The sequence below is a fragment of the Pezoporus flaviventris genome, unplaced genomic scaffold (assembly GCF_033815535.1).
Source record: "Pezoporus flaviventris isolate CSIRO_AGI_PZ_B2104156 unplaced genomic scaffold, CSIRO_AGI_Pfla_v1 ptg000031l, whole genome shotgun sequence".
In the NCBI taxonomy this organism is placed as follows: domain Eukaryota; kingdom Metazoa; phylum Chordata; class Aves; order Psittaciformes; family Psittacidae; genus Pezoporus; species Pezoporus flaviventris.
This window is the reverse complement of record NW_026892579.1, coordinates 38,674,237-38,696,889: the sequence shown is the minus strand read 5'-3', so window position 1 is coordinate 38,696,889 and position 22,653 is coordinate 38,674,237. Positions and strand designations below refer to the sequence as shown.

General features: G+C 42.7%; 3 protein-coding genes across 4 annotated transcripts in view; 1 reads left to right on the top strand and 2 right to left on the bottom strand.

Annotated features, from left to right (window-relative positions):
* The window catches only part of RNF144A (ring finger protein 144A), a 68,965-nt gene extending 66,912 nt beyond the window's left edge, over positions 1 to 2,053 (bottom strand). Inside the window, exon 1 of one of the 2 annotated variants that reach the window (XM_061460761.1) lies at positions 1,899 to 2,053. The gene's annotated coding sequence lies outside the window, so the exon portion shown is untranslated. The other variant, XM_061460762.1, reaches the window with a different exon arrangement.
* Positions 2,054 to 3,738: 1,685 nt separating this feature from the next.
* Positions 3,739 to 11,204, bottom strand: RSAD2 (radical S-adenosyl methionine domain containing 2). The gene is made up of 6 exons (XM_061460764.1): positions 10,845 to 11,204; positions 10,519 to 10,680; positions 9,819 to 10,048; positions 7,969 to 8,118; positions 6,457 to 6,489; positions 3,739 to 5,903 (listed from the first exon to the last, which is right to left on the bottom strand). The coding sequence occupies exons 1-6, from the start codon at positions 11,194 to 11,196 to the stop codon at positions 5,739 to 5,741; spliced, it is 1,092 nt and encodes a 363-aa protein (XP_061316748.1). The 5' UTR covers positions 11,197 to 11,204; the 3' UTR covers positions 3,739 to 5,738.
* A 5,749-nt stretch (positions 11,205 to 16,953) lies between these two features.
* CMPK2 (cytidine/uridine monophosphate kinase 2) lies at positions 16,954 to 22,267 on the top strand. The gene is made up of 5 exons (XM_061460765.1): positions 16,954 to 17,231; positions 17,325 to 17,439; positions 18,269 to 18,470; positions 19,683 to 19,916; positions 21,772 to 22,267. Exons 1-5 carry the CDS (start codon positions 17,136 to 17,138, stop codon positions 21,890 to 21,892), a joined length of 768 nt encoding a protein of 255 aa, XP_061316749.1. The 5' UTR covers positions 16,954 to 17,135; the 3' UTR covers positions 21,893 to 22,267.
* The last annotated feature ends 386 nt before the right edge of the window (positions 22,268 to 22,653 follow it).

Here is a 22,653-nt window from a genome sequence, read left to right as displayed (position 1 = left end):
AGTTACAAGCAAAAGCAGTTAAGCAAATATATAGGTTGGGTTTTTATTATTACAGAAATTATTGTATTTAAATACTGAATATGCAAAGTCCAGGTTTTAAGTGAAGGTAACATACTACTGTGCTTCAAGGGCAAAAATATACAGTAACTGTTTGCAGATGGTAAGCATGTGATTTGATCTAGCAGTTCCCAGAATAGGAATAAGGGTGATTTAGAAAGGAGGGGAAATCAACCCTTTGTTTTATCTAAAGCAGGTCTCATTCAGAGTAGCTTTATTAGACTGAAACATCCGTCATTGTGCTACTATTTCAATTGCAGATGGTTTCTCCCCCTCATAACATATAGATTGCGCAAGAGGATAATGAAACACGATGGCCAGGGAAAAGAGTGATAGAGGAATGAAACTTCATTGGGGCCAAGGGAAATCCTGTCTTTTTCAAAAAGCTCCTAAGCAAAAGCAAAGGTTTAACGACAACCATCACTCTTATCTCACTTGATCTTGCTTCAGTTAGGTATTTAATAAACTTCAAGTCAGGTCACTTTGCCCTGGCATTACCAGGATGCAGCAATTTAAATTCTCCCACACTGAAAAGTCCAATGTAAGCATTGAGTAGCTGCCCCTCAGCACAGAACATATCCACAGCCTCTTCTCACGCCCCCCACTCCCCCCTTCAGTACATCTCAGGCCTATAAGAGGAGCACACATAGGCAAAGTCCAGTAACCAGGAGTTTACAGTACCAGTGTAATCTCTCCAGTAGTACTCTGCCCAAGAGCACTGACTTCAGCTGTGGCCGCTCCTGGGTCAGCACTGATAAGCTGATGTAAAATGAAGCAATCCATTTCACAATGCGAACAGTTGTTTGGCTACACAGGGAACAATATAAACAAATGGATCTATATATAAATCATCATTCATGCTTGTTGTAAAACACAGAATAATATGTTCCAGGATAAAAATTACAGTATTTCCAATAACACAGTGGAAACTCAAGCAGCTTCTATCTTATTCCACCAGCCTGCCCCACTGACACTCCCTATTCCAGCTCGATAGAAGCAACTAAAACAAGGTGATCCTAGGGCCTGATTTTTCAGGCACAAGATACCCTTGGTTTAAAACGGCACTGGAGATCCAGGGAGTAGGGGAACCACCTTATTATCCTACATATACCTTTTTGCAACACATAAAAAAAGTAAACGGTAGCATCTCTTCAGCACAGTGAAGGAAGGAAAAATACAACCACCAAAAAAAAACCCAACAAAAAAACCCAAACCTAAACGAGTCCTACTGTTACTTTTCCCACCGGTGCAACCGAAGCAAACCAGTCTATCCTCAAACTGCACACTTCACTTGCATCTGACCACGGCGGCTATAGATGTCAATCCACACCCCCTTTTCCCTTCACCCTCTCCAAGAGCGGCTATTGCACCCCAAGGCACTAGATCATTTGACGAGGCTTTAGCTCATTTATGGCAATCACAGCCCATAAAACACACGAGCCCAAGGAAGCGTTTTCACTGCGTGTCCGGCAACACCCGCTGCAGGCAAGCATCTCCGCCAGCACCCTTCCCGGCCAGGTACCGCTCCCAACACCGTCACACTCGCCCCGCATGAAGCGCAACCTCCCCGGCAAAGGGGCACAGCAGAGCGGGAACCGCGCTGTTTCTGCGCTCATAGCACTCCTCGGGGGAGGCCCGCAGCCCGCCGATAGCATGTGTGCGGCAAGCGGCAGGCAGAGCCCTCTACCTAAGGGGACGCGGCTGCCCCGCCGCCGCGGCAAAGACACCGCCACCCCTCAGTGCTCAGAGGGGCGGACGGAGGAGCCCCCACCTCTCGGCCGCACCCCTCCCGCCGCGCTCGGCTACCCCTCACAGCCCGCTCGCTGCCCGGGTCACCTTACCCTGCGGCTGCAGCCCCAGCCGAGGCGAGGCGGCCCGCGGAAGGTGCGCGCGACACCCCGCGCTATCCCGCTGCCCACCGCATGGTGTCCCCCCCGCCGCGGGGCCGGAGTGCGCGCGAGGGGCGCCGCTCCCGGGCTTTTCTGCTGCGGGGGCGCAGGAGGTGTGGTGAGGGCGGGCGGGGGCGGGCGCGCCCGCAGCTGGGCGGGCGCCATTAACCGTCGCGCCGCCGCCGCCCCCTTTGAAGCAGCCGCCCCGCTCCGGCGCGTCGGGCACTGCGGCGCCCCCTGGCGGCAGCGGTGGGGAGAGCCTCCCGGCCCGGTGGGCGCGGGGATCCCGGGATTTCCCTCTTGGCAGCGCCGGGCTTGTTCCCTGTGTGCTCCGGGCAGCCATCTCCCTGGGGGGGCCGAGCCGTGCAGAGCCGCGCAGCGCCGCCGGTTTTCCCATGTTGTTTTGATTTATTCCAAGGACTCGCATCTCCGGTTGCCCTAGTGTGACGCCCCCCCGGGCCCAGCACATCTTTCAGCGGCAGGAGAGAAACAATGGGAGATTGATTTTACGAAGGAGGGCAGAAGGGTTTGCCTCGCTGTCAAGAAAAGGAAGGAGGTAAACGTAAGAAAACCGTGATGGGCATGGCTGTTTTGCAAGCAATGCTCAGCAAAACCAGCTGCTTTCCCGTTGTTGGTTGATGTATAGAGCAACCACGGGCTTTCTTCTGTAACACGCGGTAACAAAAAAGGAAGAGCCCCGAGATGGGGAGATGAGTAAGGAGCGGTCTGGTTGGTTGACGCCCTTGCCTGACCCATCGCAGGGGTGACAGCACACAGCAGCCTCCGGGGAGCACCACGGTCAGGGGATCGCAAAAGGCGTAGTGCATCTGGCTGCAGCTCTGCTCCTGCGTACCCTCGCTCCACTACAATAGCCAGGAATAAAGATGTCAAAAGCAAGGGGGAATGAAAAGCTAAGCCTCCCATCACACACAACCGATTACCATGGAAAGCTCAATTTCAGGTTGCCTAGTACAAGAGTTGATACTGCAGCCTGGAGACTGATGAGCTTTAAAGTCTTTATGCCACTAAACTGACTACCCTTTCTCTCTTATTTACCATAGCAGATCATCTATTTTTGTCCTCAGATATTTATGGATAGCTGTGGCTTTTGTAACACCTGTCATCCAAACAGCACAAGGTGTTTTAACCATCTTCTCCCAGCACAGCCCAGTCCACTGAAACTTGTAACAAATGCTGCTCATCACAAGGAGAATCACCGCTATTGTTCTCCCTTTCAGCCTAGATGCCCTTGGCACCGTGCAAGCAGCCCCTTATGCTAACTACAGATTGCACCCAGAATTACAGCTCTCTTGTACATGCATTCACACATTCTGCTAGTATGGTTCTGGGTTATATCAAAAAATTATAGTAATAGTATGGACAAACTTAAGAAAATATATTTATTGAAATGTGCAAAGTGAAATATGACAGCATTTAAAAATTCCATCATTTGTGACATTGAAATGTATTTCATGATGAAAAAGAGGGCATCTTAAAATGCATCTTAAATGACAGTTTTACTCATTACCCAAGATATATTCATAATTGCAACTGAGGTCATTCTCCCAAACAGTCATTCATAACAATTTTTACAAATGAACAGCTGTATAATATTAGCAAAATACAGTAAAAGTTCCTTCGCACTTCAGCATCTTTAGCAAGCACTTGGTTGCAGTACCAGGAGATTACACACGAAAATGCAATTAAGCATATCTGTGTTTACAGGACTTAAATTCAAATCATAACCCTTAAGAGTCACAATGTACATGTACTCTCTAAGCCTGGGAGTAGCTGTACTAAATTCAGTATTAATTTTCTAGTCCTATGCTGAAAGTTAGGCCTCACTGCAGACTGAAAGCCTAAAGTCCATTTTTGGTCCAATGTGAACTGTGTTTATAGATTTAAAAAAAAAAAAGAAAAAAAAACCTAGGTTAACCAAGCTGTAGCCAAAAACATTTTTGAGATTTTACACAAAAAAAATTAATTTTGTATATATAAAAAATACTGACAGCTATTCATTAACTACGGTGATTGTCTGTCAAAACTTGTTATGCAAGTTCTTAATTTCCAATGTACAAGACTGCCATTTTGTTTGGAAAAGAGTATCACACAGAGCAGCAACTTTATCTTAATTCTGTTTGGTAACAAGAGGCAATGTAAAATCCTTAAGATTTTAAGAAAAGAAGGACTTAGAACATTCTGATAAAAGCCATCTTCAATGTCTTTACATTATTTACAGGATTATCACATTTTCAGCTCCAGTTTGTTTACTTTACAGCTTCCCCCGTAGGCACAGAGGATCTCTTGCACCAAAAGAATAGCCCTTTATAGAGTAAAATGCAAAGCAAAGAATGGCAGGATTTCTGGTTCTGAATGGGAGTTTGTGTGCCTCGCATCTGTGTGCTGTGATACAGCTGGCATTTTCTGCAGAAGCAGCAAGCTGGTAGATTTACTGGTACATTGATGCACTAAATCTTTCCCCATGCTGGGACTGAGCCAGTAGCAAAGGAAAATGCTTCTTTTCTATAATGCAGTGTAGATGCTGAGAAAGAGGCTGGGTTTAACATTTGAGCAATGGGAATGCAGAGGAAATCAAACCCCAGCTACATAAATTTGTGCTGCCCATACTCGCTACTCAGGCAGACCTCCAACTGAGGTCAGTGAAAGAGCTGCCAAAAGACTGTGGGGTTAATGTGTGTGGGCCACATTTTAAATGTCACTTAGTATTAATGCAAGAAAAAAAATACTGAACTGTAAGTGCTTAGGAAGTGTTGTGATTGCAAAATGCAAAATACAAGGAGACAAAAGAGCACCAGAGAAAGTATATTTAGTTAGGATAGTAAAAATAGAAACTGAAGGAATTATAAATGGAAAAAAATTCACAGTGTATTCAGAGATGCACCTTCCTTTACTCAGAAGTAGCAGCTCCTACTTAGGCACCTTCCCCTATATTTAGGTGAATGCAAAACATTCCTCTCAAAAATAGCGGAAAAAAAATTAACTATCACTATCAGAAAAATGAAAGAAGATGTTTTTTCTCTACATGGTATATTAATGCATGCTGGCTCCCAGCTGGTGCAAACATTTAAATTTATGAGACAGTCCATGCATTGAGTGCAATAGACAGGACAAATGAGTAGTGCCAGCTCACTTCGGCTTTGTGCAGTGCTTATCCCCATACCCTTCATACAGAGCATGAGGAGGGGGGAACTAATTAAGTTTGGAAAACTGTAATTATAAAGCCAGAAAACCAAAAATTAATTGCCAGAAAACCAAAAACGAGGGCGGTTTCCTTAGGACTGCCAGCTGGCCCTCTTGTGATCTAGCGAGGAACTGCAATCCACCTTTACATATGAACGAAGTAGACTAACGTTCCCCGTTAATTCCACTTATCCATTCTCAAAGCTGTTTGTAATAAATTAGACATTAGGGTGTGTTTTGGTTTGTTTTATGGCATGCACACTTACGTATTATCTTAAAATTGTTTCCTGTGTGACATTATGTTAATGGTTTGCCCTTAAGTCCTTCATACAATGGACTAGAAAGTTGATTTCAGAGATCTGTTTATATGAAAGCTCTCAAGCTACTTGGTAATGTTCAACCAAACAATGGATAAGAACATAGTCTACGTTCTAAAATATTTAGCACATTCACATACAGAACTATACTGTGTATGCAGTATGTGCAATACACATAGTGTAGTTAAAAGCATTAGATACATATATATACAGGCACATATACATACACCCATTTTCTTTACATAATGCACCTGCCCTAACTCAGTATATTGAGTTACCAGTCCAGTTTCATGTCTGCTTTACTCCACACATACTTTCCTCCTCTTTTAAGGAACATCTTCTCATCAAATCCACTGAATTTTATAGCTGCTTCTACACCAACATCTAGGATAGACTTGGAAGGCTCTTTCCGTCCATTTCTACAGTTCAGAAAACGCATCTGGAACATCAATAGATAAGATGTTAGAAAGTCAGTCTGTAAAAGCTTAATTTTTCTACAGAATTAAACAAGTTGCTCTTTAATGCCAGGAAAGCCTGCATAAGTGCATGAACAATTTCACTTAGTCCTTAGAAAGCTCAGCAGCTTGCAGTCAGATACATCAACACATCTCAGCAGGAATAAAGCCTTAGCATAATTGCTAAAGATTAAAAGTTTCCTCTTCAGTTATATGTAAACTAAGCAGGCTCCTTGAAACTTAACTTTCAGGATGAGTTCTGTATTTTTAAATTAAACAGCAAAGACATCCTACAAAGACAGATATCTACACTTTAAGGTTTGTGATGCAATGATTATATATAAACCCAATGGCAATTTCTCCTTAGGTCATACTTACTATTAAGTTCTTAATATGTTTGATGGGAAGATATTACATCTGTTCCTTGTACTACACGGTAAGTTATTTTATAGAATGCACAGTAAATTGATTTGGTTATCACTGTTATATAGACATACATATTAGCATACAAATACCAAGTATCAAACAAAAACTTACATATTCATCCAGAATGAGGTACGAATCCCTCATCTGTAATAGACCAAAAGAAAAAAAATTAATGTACAAACCAAAATTCAATTCTCGTGAAACATCAAGGACAATACAAACTATTAATCATTTGAAACAGGTAATATCTTACCACTGTTTCAGTGAGCTTGGATCAAGTTTATAGAAATAAACTACAGGATTGCTATCATGATTTAATTCATGAATAAACCAGTAACTCTTGGAATATTACCTCTCAAGTGTCTAACTGAAATGTGGTGCACAACTGGATAAAAGTGTTTTAAATAATACCCAACTTTTCTACTAACTTTTATACCAGCAGAATTTACACAGTTTTGCATACAGGAATGGTTATATAATATTCCAAACAAATAAAGTGACCATTTAAGCTGGGATGTTTAATTATTACACAGCAGACAAAGGTAATCTCCCAGATCACAAAATGCCTCAAATGCTAGATTGTACAGTCCCACTTGTATGTCTTACATAGTAGAGGCAACTCAGCCTCCTCACTTGAGCTCTCCATACATTAAGAAGTAAACTGTAAATGGAGAATCATAATCTTTGGGGAGGAAAAGGAACATCTCTCCCATCTCAATGGGAGATTTAAGAATTCCTTCGCTTGGGTCAATTTAGTAATTCCTCACTCAGTTCATAAACTTTCTTAACAGTGAGTTTTAGCTCTCCTCATATATAGGGTCATCTTACAAAATATCATGAGTTCCACCCTTAGGCATTGATGTCCTTCACTGCAGCTAATGTAAACTGGATGGCAGCTCATCAAATTAACTGCTGGGCTCTGTAATAGCAACAGAAATCTACTTCTGAACAAAGAGCCTGAAAGTGTAGTCCAAAGGTGTTCAGATAGACAATTTTAAAAGGTGATTTTATTGTGGGAGGGAGTACCAGTAAGATGTATCAGGCAAAAATACTAGTTCTTGTTCCTCAGTACCTAATATAATGCTGACTGGGATATCTTAGTTCCTGCAGGTCAGAGACACTTTCATAGCATAACATCATGGTGAATCTCTATTAGGAAACTATGCTTGGAATATAAAGTGCATTTACATTAACATTCAACTTTTTCAGGACCTTGTGCCCTGGTGTGGAAGAATTATTCAATTCCAAATGGCTTAAATACTGTTTAGAGTTCATCTCTGAGCTGCGGAAAACTCAGTTTCTCCAGTTTCAGTGTGTACATCTACCTCACTGAGAAAAGGCCCACACAACACTGTGAGAGGACTCCCACTAGTTTCTGCAGGACTGAGATCAACGAGGTTTTACTCCTCTATTAATAACTTTGTGCTCATTAAAAATCCTTAAAGAAAATTGAAAAACTCAGCTTCCACCATAACAAATCTACTTGCTGACAAAGTTGGACCGTGTCTCTTTGAAGCCAACGCTAATGGGGAAAGCGTTAACTGCCATGAAAGTGTCTCGTTCCTTTCCATCTTTCCAACTTTATTTGAAAATAAAGTTACAAAAGGACAGTTTCAATTTTACCTTCTGATTAGATTCAGGTACCAAACAGGAGACATCTTTGTGGCGATCCAGGAATTGTTCAAATTCTGCATCACTAATAACAAATCTCTCTGCTTCTCTCAGGGCATCCTCACCGCTGTTCTCCCCTTCAATGAGCAGGCACTGGAATACCTGAAAACAGAAGGCACATGGTTAAGATTTTATTTCCACTTGTCTTGAGGATAAGAGACTGTCATCTTGGCAAAAAACCTTCAGTTGTCTCAGTAGCAATGTCTTTAATTTTTCTGTCAGTGGAGCCACACTCTCAGAAACTGTGATAAGTGAATACTACATGAAGGGTACAGTGAAGATTTGTTTGTAAGCAAATTAACATTACATAGTCCCAAACGTAATTACACAGTCATGGCTCCTGATCAGGTTTCCACAGAAATCTTAACTGCTCTGGTCTTAATAAGGGCACAGATAATCAAAGCTCAAATAAACTTCTGATTGAACCTCAAATAGTATGGCTATATTATAAATGCCAGTAAGTACTATGTACAGTGCAGACTATCAGCTCAATCTTTATTCTTCAAGATTTTAACCTGATTGGTGACTGTAAGTTTAATGAGCTTCACATGGTCATAGGAAAGATAGGGATGACTCCCCAGAAACAAAATGTAACAGTTTGTCTACTTAACAGCCTCCTTCTAAAAGTCAAGTCCTCAAACAGGAATTCAGAATAGACTTGGCCGGGGGGGGGGGGGGGGGGGAAGGTGCCTTTGCCATAAACGTGCCCTGTAACCCCAGTAAGAAAGTAGTCCAGGAAGCTTGATAAAATATTATGATGCATGTCATATTTTCCTTACACCCTTTTAGTAGGAACAATATTTCACTTACAGATTTTTTTTTTTTTTTCTGGGAAATCATGTGTGTATACCAATTTTCATGAAGCAAATAATATGATATTACTCGACAAGTTCCCCCATATTTATAAGTCACAGTATATCTACCCATTTTCAAACTGATAATGTATTTCATACACTTCGAGTAGGAAATATAATCTCAGAATCACAGAATGGTTGAGGCTGAAAGGGACCACTGGAGATCATCTAGTCCAACCTCCCTGCTCAAGAAGGGTCACCTACAGCACATTACTCAGGATTGTGTCCAGATGGGTCTTAAAGATCTCCAGGGAAGGAGACTCCACAACATCTCTGGGCAATTTATTCCACTGCTCAGTCACCCTCACAGTTAATATGTTCTTCAATCAGGTGCAACTTCCTTTGTTTTTATTTATGCCTGTTGGCTCCCAGGTGCCCTTACCTTTGTTGAACTTCAGAAAGTTCTTTTTTGCCCATCTCTCCAGCCTGTCTAGATCCTTCTGAATAGAAGTGTGTACAGCACTCTGGGGTATCAGCCACTCATCCCAGTTATGGAGGAGTTGTAATATATGCACACTAACCACTAATACTCTAATACACTAATACAGAACATTAATGTCTAATGTACACTTATATATTGCTAAGGATGTTTTAACTCTAATGTATCATTGTACACTTTTCCTCATTTTCTCTGCACCATGACATATTTTCAAATGTTAAATACCTTCTATCTTTTTTTTAGTATCATAAAACCCCCTAGATCTACATACACTGAAATAGTAATTTCCAGTACAACAAAAAATATTATTGACATACTAGGCTCCATTTAACTGCAGAAAGAAACAGAACTTGTCTCAACACTACATAACACAGAGAAAAAGTCCACTAACAGCAGCCCAGGCTGGAATTGGAGATCTGCCTGAGGTCATTTGAGGTTCAGACAACTCCAAGACTTCATAATTATTTTTTTTCTGAACATGAAACCTATGATATACACTACTTTCTTACCTTCCAGCGCACGGGGTTGAGTGCCTTGATCTGCTCATTCATATCTTCCTCAACATTAAATCTGTTGATCACGGAATTTATTTTGAAAGCAACAGCATATTCTCGGCACCATTGTCTCAGCTTATGCAGATTTTCCACATGGTTCTTCCTTCCTTGACCACGGCCAATTAAAATGTTGACATTCTCATCAAAACTATCACATGAAATTGCCAGGATGTCTAAATATTCACCTGAAAATAAGTTTTAAAAATTGATTAATATTCAGTCCCTCAGTTAGAAGCTCTCAGGACTCTGCCCATTTTCACTTCCTTGCAATGTGTCACAGAGTGCCTGAAAATAGAATTCTGTGGAGTCACCACATGAACCACAAAATCCACAGCTGCAGCACCAAAACAGACATTTTGCGTGTGTATGTGTCCATGTCCTCAGCTATGAAGACAGTCTGAGCTATTACTTTATTATAGTATTATACCAAAGAGGCAATAGTACAAACTCCCTGTGTTGAAAATGTACATTCAACAATATTTCACCAGTATTTAAGTTTGATTTGCATTTACTATAAATTAACCTATAAATGAACTAAACCATCGCCCACTTGCATCAAAACCCATCTTTTGTTGAGGCTGCCCAAAGGAACTCTCAAACCCTGAGGAGCTCCCAAACCCCACCAGTGCTTCTCTGCACAGCAGTTTTTCCTTACCATACTTCTTGAACCACCATTCTCTAATCAGACTGCCGTTGCTGACAATGCTGACGCTTGGTAGCTTCAAGTCCTGCTTGCAAAACTGGACCAGTTTGCCTACAAATTCCCCTCTGTCCTGAAGAAACGGTTCTCCTCCCGAGAAGTTTATTTTCTCCATTCCTAGAAAAGGACCAAAGAAAGATGCTATGAACCTCAGCCTACCTGTTGCTCGTTCCTTCCGCTCGCTGTCTGTACGCAACCGCAGCGGTATGAAGAGGGGCACACCCAGGGATAACTTTTTACACGCCATTTGGGCCTGCCGCTCATCACCCCGCTGAACTCACCTGCTTCCTTGAGCATCGCCAGCCCCTTCTTGGCCTCCTCCAGGGGCAGCACGAAGGAGGTCTTGGCCGTGTGGAAGCAGAAGCCGCACTTGTAGTTGCATTGCCGGGTGAAGTGGTAATTGACGCTGATGGGCATCAGGGACGCGTCGTCGTCGTCGTCCCGCTCCCGTCGGGGTCCCGTCGGGGGGACGGGGCTGAGGGCCGAGACCAGCCGCCAGCCTGGTAGGGGCAGGGAGAGGGGCCGAGATAGGGGAGCCAGGCTCCAGCACAACGCGCACAGCCGCCCGCGCAGCGCCGCCAGCACCGCCCGGGCTACCGCCAGCGGCAGGCGGTATAGCACACTCAGCTGCATCTCTCGGCTCGGCTTGACTCCGCTCCTCTCCGCGCTGCGCTTTACTTGGACCCGCCTGGGCTCGGCTCGGCTCGGCTCGACTCTGCTTGCTTTGGCTTGGGTCGGCTCTGTTAGGCTCGACCCGGATCGGCTCGCAAGCTGCAGCGAAGCGCCAGTCGCTCAGTGCTTAAAAAACGGTGGCCCCGTCCCCTCCCGCCCCATCCCGCCGTTCTGGGGCGTGGGGAAGCAACCGGTTTCGTTTTCCTTTCTCGGGGAAGGGAAACTTGGCCCGGAATCGATGTTTTCGTTCTCTCGCTGTGCTACACCCACATTATCCCCTCCCTTTTCTGCCCCAGCCCCTTATCTCTTCTACTGAGTGCCATCAGGAAACCCGGCTGGTGCCCAGGCTGGTGGATGGTCTGAGCACATCGAGCATCTAAGTACCCCCTTTAATGTGTGTGGACTGCGTGGCTTCAGTTCTTGGGGTCAAAACCGGTGTGACTCGTGAAGCAGGGGTAACGCTGAGCTTGTGTAACTGTGCTTCATCTTTCTCAGAGATAGCCAGAAGCTCTCCTAAGTTTAAGAAGGTTTGCATTGCAGAGCACTCCAGGTTAGGGAGCCTGATGACTTCAGATTCATGAACAGAAAATACATGAAGGTTCTTTAATTCTTGGTCTCTGATACTGCCTAAAGCACCTCAAGCAAAGCTACTTGCACCAAGCTGAAAATAGGTTTAGCCTTAAAAGCAGGAAAAGTTTGCACCTCTGTGAGCTGACATGTTGGTGGGGCAGATGGCTGCCCCTCATGGTAACACCAGGAGAGACTGAGACTAAGCTGCCAGTTCCCAGCTTCCTCAATTCCTCAGTGGCAGGGCAGCCGTTGCTGGAGAAAGAGCACGCCCATCATAGCACCAGTTGCTATCAGCACTCCCAGTGGGTCTAGACACCCAGAAGTCCTCCACGGCTTTTCAGCCTCACACTGCCTTCAGCCACTCTGTCCTCTTTCTTGCATGGGCAGTTTAGTGTTTCTATTGCTGCCGTACTCAAATCTCAACACCAACTGCATGTTGGCTATGGCAGGCTTAAACAGGAGCTTCACTCACTTCCATTGGCCTGCAGAACTGCTAATGTAGCAGGAGAGTCTTGTCCTCATGTTGATTTCTTTCTTTTTTTTCCCCTTGGAAAAGGGGTATCAGAACTGGCTTCATCCTGTTCACAAACTTAAATGGGAAACAAAATCTGCTTGTGAATAAAGACTGTTTCTTTTATTACTGCTGTCATTTGCTATTCTTAAATACCCATCACCTTTTCTTCACTTTCCTAGAGATGATCTACGGCTTAATAATGCCTGGGTCAGTGAATAATGAGGATTTGTTTTTTTCCCTTCAGCCATTTTATACTGTTATCTCTACCAGCTGTTTCTTACTGGAATGCATTCATGCCATAGGGCGGGATGGGAGGCTTTTTGCTGTGTCTAACCCCGGTAATGCCACCTTGCAAATGTATAATGATGCAACATGGTGGGAAACATCTCAGTTCCCCAGGCTTTGCAGAATTGTCTTAGAGCTTGTCAGCAGTGAGTAACCATGGGAGGAATTATCCATGTGCCCTTCAAGTTCCTTGAGGCTGAGACTAAAACCTGACTTTGAAGTTGCTTCTCGGTTGTTTCAGTGTTTCAATTAATTTGGCAAAGACTGCTATGCTCCATTTCCCCCTCTCTCCATACATCCCTTCTGCTGTATGTTAGTAACTCTATCCCATTTCGTATCTTCTTGACCCAAATTCAAATTCCTTTCTCACCTCATTTCTAACTTTTGTTCATATAAAATTGAGCCAATGCAGATGTAGGGATTACAGCCTTTCTCCATCCTATGAACTAGAAAACTTTTCCTAGGAATACTTCTGATGAGCGTAAGAACTTAAAAGACAATCTCAACACTGCAAATATTGGATCTCAAGACATACTGTGTTGTGACTGAGTATATATATGTGTGTATATATGTACATATATGTATGCCACCAAGTTCATGAGCACTGCATATAGCTTTGTGTAGAGATCTTACTGCAGGTAACACATTTTCCTCTGGCTCACCCTGTCTCAGAAACTTTCCTGACATTCTGAAAGGCTGGGAATTGCAGAAGATACACTGAGGCTGCCAGTGACCTAGACCTAATGCAGCCTCAGCCCTGATCTCCTTGCACAGTGCCTCAGCTCCTAGGGAAAGCAAATTCATGACATGAGCCAGTAATACAAATAAGGTTAACAGAGAGCCATTATCATATCACCTTTGATGAACACAGATGGTCCAAGAACAACCAGGGAAGTCATGCAATGGCAGATGTAGTTTTTAGCATTTGATTAATATATTATTTCTTGATCCACTCCCATCTGGAAATGATGACTTCCCCGTTAGCACCATAAATGGGATTCTGTCAAGGACCTTGTACTTGCAGTGACTCACTCCTCCTTGGGATGCAATCCAGGGAAAATTACCAAAGACAAAGTTAAAACCCACATGCAAATTACGTTCTGAAACACACAATATAAATACACAGATTAGGCACATTTGAAAGAAGCCCACCATGGGCCTTCGTGGTGTATATGTGATCTCCAGCTCAGGGAGCATAGAAAGAGATGAGTCCTAGAATCTGGGCCAAGATCATAGAATCATAGACTCATAGAATACCAGGTTGGAAGGGACTTCAGGGACCATCTGGTCTGACCTTTCTTGGCAAAAAAGATGTTGGGAGAAGGATCCTTCTGGGTTTGTTCCATACTCTTCTCCAAACATCTGGCACTGGCCACCAACAGTGGGCAGAAGAGGAGGGTGTCTTGGCCTAATATGATACTAACTTCTGTGTTCTTATAATTTTACCCCCAGACCTTTTTCCTTACTGGAAGGCTCTTTACTGGTGTTCTTGAAAGCTTGTTGTGCACGAAAACAGCTATGTTCTAGTTGTGTCTGGTTTTTGTACCTATGCATTTAATGGGCCTTCAAACATAAGTAATTCCTGCCTGTGTCTCAGCTATTTATCTACATTATAGGGCTATGCACTTAGATACATTTTTTAAAGTGACAGGTTGATTAATTTGGGGCTTTTTTTCCTCTTTTTCCACTTTGGGTCGATCAAAAAGATTTTCAGTGGTCATATGGCTCTTCCCTGTAACTATGTCCAAGCACAGTGAACGTTCAGAGATGTCAAGAGGCTCCAGAACAGTGTTTTTCACATAATTTGCACATTTGCTCTTCAGCATCATTTCATACTATGGAGAAGATAAAATTATAAAAGCCCTTGTGAAGAAACTGAAAAATACTTCCCATTAGTTAATTTCAAGACATTCATACTCTCTACACTGATTTTAAATACAAAAACTTGTCTTGGACATAAAAGGCAGCTCTCTTCTCCTGTATTTTTGCCTGAACTGTTTGTGTATAATCTGATAGGAAAGACCTAAAATCTTGCAAGAAGATACTTTTAAGTAATTAGCCAGGAGGACAGACATCACATGTCTGTTATAAATGATCTCATAAGCATATTATAAATAAGAAGCACCACTGACTTGTCTCATGAATGCTTGCAAACAAGATTGTATCAAGGCAGTGGGAGGGGAAATAGAAAATGAAAGCCAGCTCTTTCCATTTAGACAGCAGGGAGGGGAAAGGCAAGAGTGGCATCAGGAAAACATTTGAAATGAAGAGCAAGGGACCAGACAGGTCAGTGAGGAACACGGACAGCTTTTAAATGCTTTTGCAAAGAAACTTGGCTGCAAGTCAATTGGACCTCAAAAAAGGAATAAACAGAAAAGCTGCAGATAAGCTTCAGTGTAGAGAAAGATAAGGAGATGCACATAGGAAAGAATAATCGAAACCTTGAGTATACAAGGGGCTGAGCTTGGCAGTGGCACTAGGATCTCAGGAAAGAGATATTGGAGTCACTGTTGCTACCCCTCTGAAATCAATGTCTCTGTGAGAGACAGCAGAAAAAAAGAAGTCAACAAAAAGCTTAGTATCACCCAGAAAATGTAATGAGAACAAGGCAGGTGGCATTGTTTCGCTGCTCTGTGAAACTTCGGTATTTGTAGCCATACCTTAACTAGTGGTACAGTTCAGGTCTCCACATCTCATCAAGGACCTCACAGAGTTAGGGAAGTTTTTCTTCTATATAAATGTTTAAGGGATGAATCAACTGCCTTCAAGATATAGGCACTCTCATTTCTGACATGAAAAAGCTGAAGAGGAAATCTGAATGAGTTTTACAAAATCATGAAGGTGATAAATAGACCAAGTATTGAACTGTTAATCCCCAAAGTCAGTAATGTTACTAGAAGAGGCACTTGTTGAAGCAAGTAGAATATGAGTTTCAAGCTTATAAAAGAAAATTGGTGTTATGCAAGAGGTGCATTGCTGGAATGTGAGACCATGGGGGTTTATGGAGTTAGACTGTATTGTGGAGTCAGAAAGGGATTTAAATAGATGGATGAGCAAGGGTCCATAAATAGGTGCTAAAAGGAAGAGATTAAGATGTGCTGTTGAACATTCCTAATTTGTTGACTGTGGATCCTATAGGAGCATAAGAACTAGAAGAGACCATGGATATGCCAGGCTTTTGAGCAGCATGTCATTCTGCCAGACAAAATATTGGGAGAGAAGAGCCACTGGTCTGATTCAGTAGTGCATATTAATATGTGCTTAATATTACCATCAATTGGCATCTTGTATAATGAATGGTATTTTATACTGTGTCTTCTGGCATCCATACCCAGCTGCCACAGCCATTGGAGTGATGTGGAAAGACGTAGGAGTTCTCAGATATAAAAAAGGGCATACTTTGCCTTAAAAAAGTGCCAGTTTTGGTACCTGCTTCTGAGAGTGTATTCAGGAGCCTTCAAGGCTGTGTTCAAGTTCTTGCTCTGGCCCAGCCTTCCTCCATCTTCCTCAGCACGGGTAGTTTCCGACTAGTGTAAGCTGATCTCTGTCTCACCAATACTGCCTACCAGTTGTTCCCCTCTCCCTGCAGAAACTCTAAGCAAAAGATATTTGTTTGAGCTGGCCGGAGGAAGACATCAAGTTCCTGAGGAATTTCTTGCAGATTGTACTTGCTTGTAGAGTATATTCTTTCAGAAATTGTATCAGAATTTTAACTTTAGATATCTCTAAGTGGCAGTTTCCGAACTGCTGAAATGCAGAAATAGGATTCTGCAAGAGGTGCAGGTTCTCCTGCATTTCAAGTTACATATTTTTGAAACTCAAAATCCACATTTTGGGCAACATTATTCGTAGCAGTTGACATGAAACTAAGCAAGTGTTATGGCTATTGGCAAGTCCTTCCAGCTCCTGTCCCTGAGCAGATGGAAGCTGAAACTGGCCATCACCAAGTTATGAAAACACCACAGGCTTGTAAAAGTACTTTTACTTCCAAAATTGTTTGAGCCTGTTGGTCTTACTATTAAGGATTTAATTAGGAATAATGTCCTCACAGCTCAGTGTCACTTGGGCACTGCAACACAGCAAAAGAGTTCCGTTGGGTTCATGACTTGCTTGTCTCTTCAGGCCAGACTGAAAAAGTAGAGTGTATTTGTGATTTTTTAATTATTATTTTCATGCATTTTACTGTTTATTTGTTTTATTTTGGAGACCCCATGGTTCAGCCACTGCAGACCATGGGAATGTGACCTTTTTTTTTGCTCGGGAGGGGAATGAGGGGTGGAATGGGTCAGATCCCGAGGCTAAGACTTACACTTTCTACTTTCAGTTTCAGTTATGCATGCACAGAGCCGTTTCTCACGGAGACCGAGCCCGTTCACTCCAGTAAAGCGGGAGGGGGCCGCAAAAATCCCGCCCCTCCGAGGGCCGGCTCTTGCCTGCCGGCCTCTCCAGCCGCTTTCCCCGTCAGCAGGGGCAGTTTCGATTCCCGGCCGCGCGGCCGCCGCCTGCACCTCCCGTCCGGCTCTCGGCGGCGATGCTGCGGCTCTGCGCCCCGGGCTCGCCGGGCCCGCACCCCCTCCGCCGCGCCCTGCCGCCCGCAGCCTCCGCCGTCCGCGACCGCCTGCAGGAGGTGAGCCCCCGCCGGTGCCGCGGCTCGGGGATGCCCGCTGCCTAGGGCGGCGCCACGGCAGGGGTGCGAAGGGTTGCGTCTCTTTCCGTGCAGTGCGCGGAGCGGATCCCGGAGGCCGGAGCGCTACTCGACCTGCTGGAGAAATGCCCTGCGCATCAGCAGAAGGGAAGATTTCCCGTCGTGGTTTTCGAGGGGCTGGACGCCACAGGTAGGAGCAGCGTGTGGCTGAAATACCGCAGGTGGGAAATTGTTGGAAAGAGCGACCGCTGTGGCTTTCAGCCAGGCATAGGGTTTAGCAATTCAGAAAATCCTGGAAACTTGTGACAGATCTGAGAGAATTACTAATTAAAGTTAAATTAAAAGAATTACTAAAGACCAGCCTGTCTTCTTTTAGTCGTGAGAGATCAATCTATGCTAATTCCCATTCAGAGCATGAATTCCTTATCCAAGTAAATGAAAGAATACAGAGTGGAGTACAGGAAATCAAATTTCTTGTGCAAACGATGAAACATACTTTTACCTGAGAGATTTTTAAATAAACGAAGTAAAATATTGGTAGTCTGGGAAGCTGGCAGCAGTTTGTCTCAGGCAGGGATTTTTGTTGCCTTTGAATAACTGTTTTCTGACTTTTCAGTTAAAGAAAGCTGAAAATCCCCTCTAAGAAGAAAATATTGGCTGACAGGGTGGCAACATCCACATGAGCTGTGACCTAGAAAAATGTTGTAAATGGGTATCTATAGAAATAGATGGATATATAGAGAACTGCCCATGCGTTTAGTGCATTTAAGGGTGTGAAGACCGAAAGGTGATAAGATGGAGAGGTGGAAGGCCTGGGAGGAGGAAGTGGAGTAATAGTTCCTGCAACCAGACTCATGATCATTTCCCACTGAAAAGCTCATCACATGATACTCAGATTACATAGTCGGGTGTCAGAGCATGTGTTTCAAGTGAACAGATAGGAGCATTTCTAAATTTTTAAAGGATATACAGTTGTATCTGATGTGTAACATAACAAATGTTCCCTTCTGTAAATGCAGGCAAAACCACTGTAACCCAGTCTGTTAAGGACACCCTGAATGGCTTTCTGCTGAGGTCCCCACCAGCTTGCATCAGCCAGTGGAGGGCAGTATTTGATGATGAGCCAGCACCCATTAGAAGGGCATTTTATGCTGCGGGCAACTACATTCTTGCTTCAGAAATAGCAAAAGTGTCCACTCAGGCACCTGTGATCGTAGACAGGTTTGTATATTTAAGAAGTCCTCTTATAGCAGTGCATCATACAGTTGTTCAGTGCTACAGGTGGAAGTTGTTAATGGCAGTCTTTGGTTTTCTTTTCCTCTTTTTTTTTTTTTTTTGGAGGGGGGGATATGCTACTTTGCATATAGGTAAATATTAAATCTTCTAAAGATTAATACTTATGATAACAGTAAGAATGGGACTTCCATCAGTGTAATACTCATAACTGGCTTTAGGACACAATGAAAAGTGTTGCATCCTCTGTTAGGAATAGTGGAGGTATGGGATGTGCAGCCTGAGCCAAACCAGGGCCATGGGACAAGCCCAAGAAGGATGAGGGCTCCTGATCAATGCTAACTCTTAGATGCATCTGAGATACAGGTAGGATAGAATTATGGAGTTTTAGGTAGACTTACTCTTTGAGGATGTAAAGCCAGAAATATGCTTCCTACTTTTTTGGTTTTGTTTATGTTATTTCTTGTTTTCACTAACTGTGTAGGCAGCTCTGATGTTGCTCTTAATACATGAAGTCCACATACAGTTTGCACTCCTGGTTTGTTTCAGTAAATGTACTGTAGTGCCCCTCCACAGCACATGTACATAGAAGTTATTTGCATCTGTGTGGGAGCTATTTTTAACCAAAATTTTGGTTACATTTCAGTGGGTTTTATTCAAAAATATATAAATATTTATATATAAATAGATAAATACATAAATAAATATATAAAATACAGGGCCTCATAGTGGTGGGAATGTTAAATGCAAGTGAAATGCATAGCCATCAATAAATTCTGTCTTCATTCACATGGAGCTGAAGACTGAATGTTCTCTGCCAAATCTGTTGCATGAAGTAGGATGGAAACCGCAAAAAGGGGGCTCAGGGTATTGAGTTTTGACATATAACTCTTCTTTTGACCTCTCATTGTATGAGAAGACCTTCTTTCGATAGGAGCATCTGGAACACTCTGCAAAAAACGTAGCTTCTGCCATAGGTTTTACTTAATAATTCACATTAATTGCATTGAGTATTGTCACTCATTATCCATTAATTAATTAAGAAATAATTGATAGTACAGAACATTTCCCTTCAAAATCACAGTGTCACCTATGTCATCATTATTGCAGTTGTCTTTATAGTGACACCTGTCTCATATATTGCTGAAGAATTAATGTCCTGTCTAAAGTTTCTCCTTCCATTCTGTATTTTCCTGACAGGTACTGGCACAGCACAGCTGCCTACACAATTGCCACTGAAATAAATGGGAAAGTCCAGGATCTTCCACCAGCTCATGATGAGGTGTACCAGTGGCCTGGCGATCTGCTTAAACCTGATCTTGTTCTTCTCCTGACTGTTGACCCGGAGGAGCGAGTCCGGAGACTTCAGCGTCGAGGCCTGGAGAAAACAAAGGAGGAAGCTGAACTGGAAGCTAACACCTTGTTTCGCCAAAGGTACACTTTAAGGAGAAATAGAGGCAATGGAGGCAATCATGGCTCCTGTGGGATGAGTAGCAAATGTCCCACTCACATTACTGGGACAAGGATTTCCAATGTCTAAGTTTTTGGATTGGGTTGGGTTTTTTTTTTTTGAAAGGATTCATGGCTGCCAAGAAGGTAAATTCTGTCACTTCTGATTAGAAGTGTTTTAAAGCTGCAGGTGAAGAACTGCATTTTCTTGCAAAGGAGGTTTGAGTTAAAAATGCTTGTATTTTGCTACTTGCTGCTTTAATTGCAGCACCTTTTGTACTGAGGTCACGATGGAGAGTGACCTAAAACTTCCAGAACTGTGGGGCAAGAAGTTGAAACATATAGCTTCCCCAGAAAAATCTGGAATTGAGCATCAGATTAAAAGAATAAAGTTTAGATCTCCTCTTGTAGATGTCTTCAATTGTGCTAAGTGTCCCAGGTCCCAGTATAGTTAATACATTCAATGGAGCCTTTAAAGTGATTCAGCTTACCACCCACTTGGAGTTCAGAGGTTTAAGCATAAGTGTCTAGAGCCATTTGATATGACTTGAGATGTTTTTGGAGCCCAGTGATCTAAGCATAACTATCTAGAGCCATTTTGTAAGATCTGAGACACCTGCATGAGGCTGGCAGATGTGATACGGAACCCGTGAACGTTTCTGGACCAGCTGAATGAGATAGTCCAGAGCATCTCAAGCAGTACTAGACACATTTGCCTAAGCAACTGAATTGCACTCTAGATTTCCTACTTCAGGGTGTGCTGAATTGCTGTCTAGGCTCTGCCAAATTTATCAATTAGATCATCATTGTTTGCAGTGGAAACTTAAATATCTAGTGCTCAGTATAGACACCTGAATGTCAGTGTCCATACCTACAAGTAACAAAGCTGAAGTCTGCCTGTAGGATTTTAAAATTTCAGGTGATGACATACTTTAAAAATATCCATTGCTTAATTCTGACAGAATCTCTGTGAGGACACATGGTTTATATCGTGGGATCTGCAGAGAGATAGGTGAGCTAGGAAACATGCTGCCATTTAAGAATATTTCATATTTTAATTCTGTTACTTCTTATTCCCACCAGAAAGCCCTTGATTATTTCTATTAGTTAATTATGTCAGTCTGGAGGTAAGAACATCCAGAATCTTGCTTGATTTGTCTTATGACTTGTGGCCTGAACGTTTGGTATTATTAATTGTGTGAACACAGAAAATTATATTCACATTCTCATTCACATCCTCATTCACATCCTCATGGGCTAAATGTGGGAGAGTTCTGCATTATGAGAATAGCCTAAGTAAGGAGGTTTTCACCCTGTATTTCATCCTGGTATTCATCCAGTTAGCAAAGTTGATCAGAGAAAAGGGTTGAATGTTGTGTCGACTCTGTAATGCAGTGTAAAGCTGAAATCAGTCAGTGAACACACTCACATAATGCCATGCCATATAGTTAAGAGAGGGGAGCCTGAGTGGGCTCTGGATAAATTGATGCAGGTGTTAGAAGCAGGCTATCCACTGTACTGCTAGACCAGAGTCATATATATATATATATATATACAGCAGTGTTAAGCTGCAAAGAAACTAATTCTTCAGTGCCATGCCATGTGAATATGGATAGAGCTCTGGGAATCAACATCAAGGAAACTATGTGCTTTGAGGTTTGCATTGTAATGGTTACTAATGATTTATTGGTCTTTGAAGTAGATTTCATTCTTAGCTTCATGTTAGATTTTGTTCCCCTTTTCTCTGCATTGCAAACACTTTCTTCCAAGGCTGATGACTAATGCCATTTCATATCCCTGCAGTTTGAAGTTTTGTTTCTCCTGTTTTGTTTTTAAATAGAGTTGAAGAGTCCTACAGAAGGATGGTGAATCCTTCATGCCAAGAGGTAGATGCCAGTCCTTCCAAGGAAGAGGTTCTCAACACAGTGCTACAGCTAATTAAGAAACACTGTGCTTTGTGAAAGCAAGTTCTGCATAATACCACTTAAAACAACTGTCTATTGCAATTCAGAGATACTTTTTATTACTCCTCTGGGTTTAGTACCGGAAAATGCACTGTGATGTGCTTTGTCTCACAGAAAAATCTCTTTCTTCTGTCAGCAATAATCTGTACAGATTATCTTTTTCACCATTGCCTACTATACTTTTCTGTAAAAGGCAAAATATTACATGTTATTCAGCATTCTTAGTAAAGCCACAAACATACTAGGGTTATGTACAAAGTACTTCAGAGTGCTCTCTAACACTGTGGCATTTCAAGATACTATCATGTTGCATCTTCATCACCAGGAAAACCTGTTCCTGCATCCATCGTGTACCAGGATTCACTGGACTGCAGCAGGGAGAAGCTGAAATGTCATCCATCAATAAACAATAAAATGAACATAACACTTAGAAACAATCCAGTGGCCCAGTGTTGCTTACTGGAATAAAGGATGAGCAGCTGTTGCTATGATGGGCGTACTGGAAAAAACGTACCTTAAGTGAGGGCCAGTGAGCATCTAGGCCTCTAACTGGTAAAGTCCAAGCCCGTCAACACATGCAACTGAAATATCGATTTATGTCAGAGGGAAACATATGCTGGCATATTAGAAACAGAGGCCTGAGAAGAACCTGAAATTAAAAAAAGAAAAAAAGGACTATAAATGGTTGCTGAATTATTTTCCTACGAAATATTTTATCTATCCTATTAATATTTGTTAATGTCAATTTGTGTTATTTT

Excerpts from the sequence above, each read along its gene's own strand:
- RSAD2 (XM_061460764.1), bottom strand. The coding sequence starts at position 11,196 with ATGCAGCTGAGTGTGCTATACCGCCTGCCGCTGGCGGTAGCCCGGGCG. Across the intron at positions 8,119-9,818 it reads TCAACCCCGTGCGCTGGAAG|GTATTCCAGTGCCTGCTCAT; the intron begins GTAAGAAAGTAG and ends TTCTGTTTTCAG. Across the intron at positions 5,904-6,456 it reads ACCTCATTCTGGATGAATAT|ATGCGTTTTCTGAACTGTAG; the intron begins GTAAGTTTTTGT and ends TTGATGTTCCAG.
- CMPK2 (XM_061460765.1), top strand. The coding sequence starts at position 17,136 with ATGCTGCGGCTCTGCGCCCCGGGCTCGCCGGGCCCGCACCCCCTCCGC. Across the intron at positions 17,232-17,324 it reads TCCGCGACCGCCTGCAGGAG|TGCGCGGAGCGGATCCCGGA; the intron begins GTGAGCCCCCGC and ends CTTTCCGTGCAG. Across the intron at positions 17,440-18,268 it reads CGAGGGGCTGGACGCCACAG|GCAAAACCACTGTAACCCAG; the intron begins GTAGGAGCAGCG and ends CTGTAAATGCAG.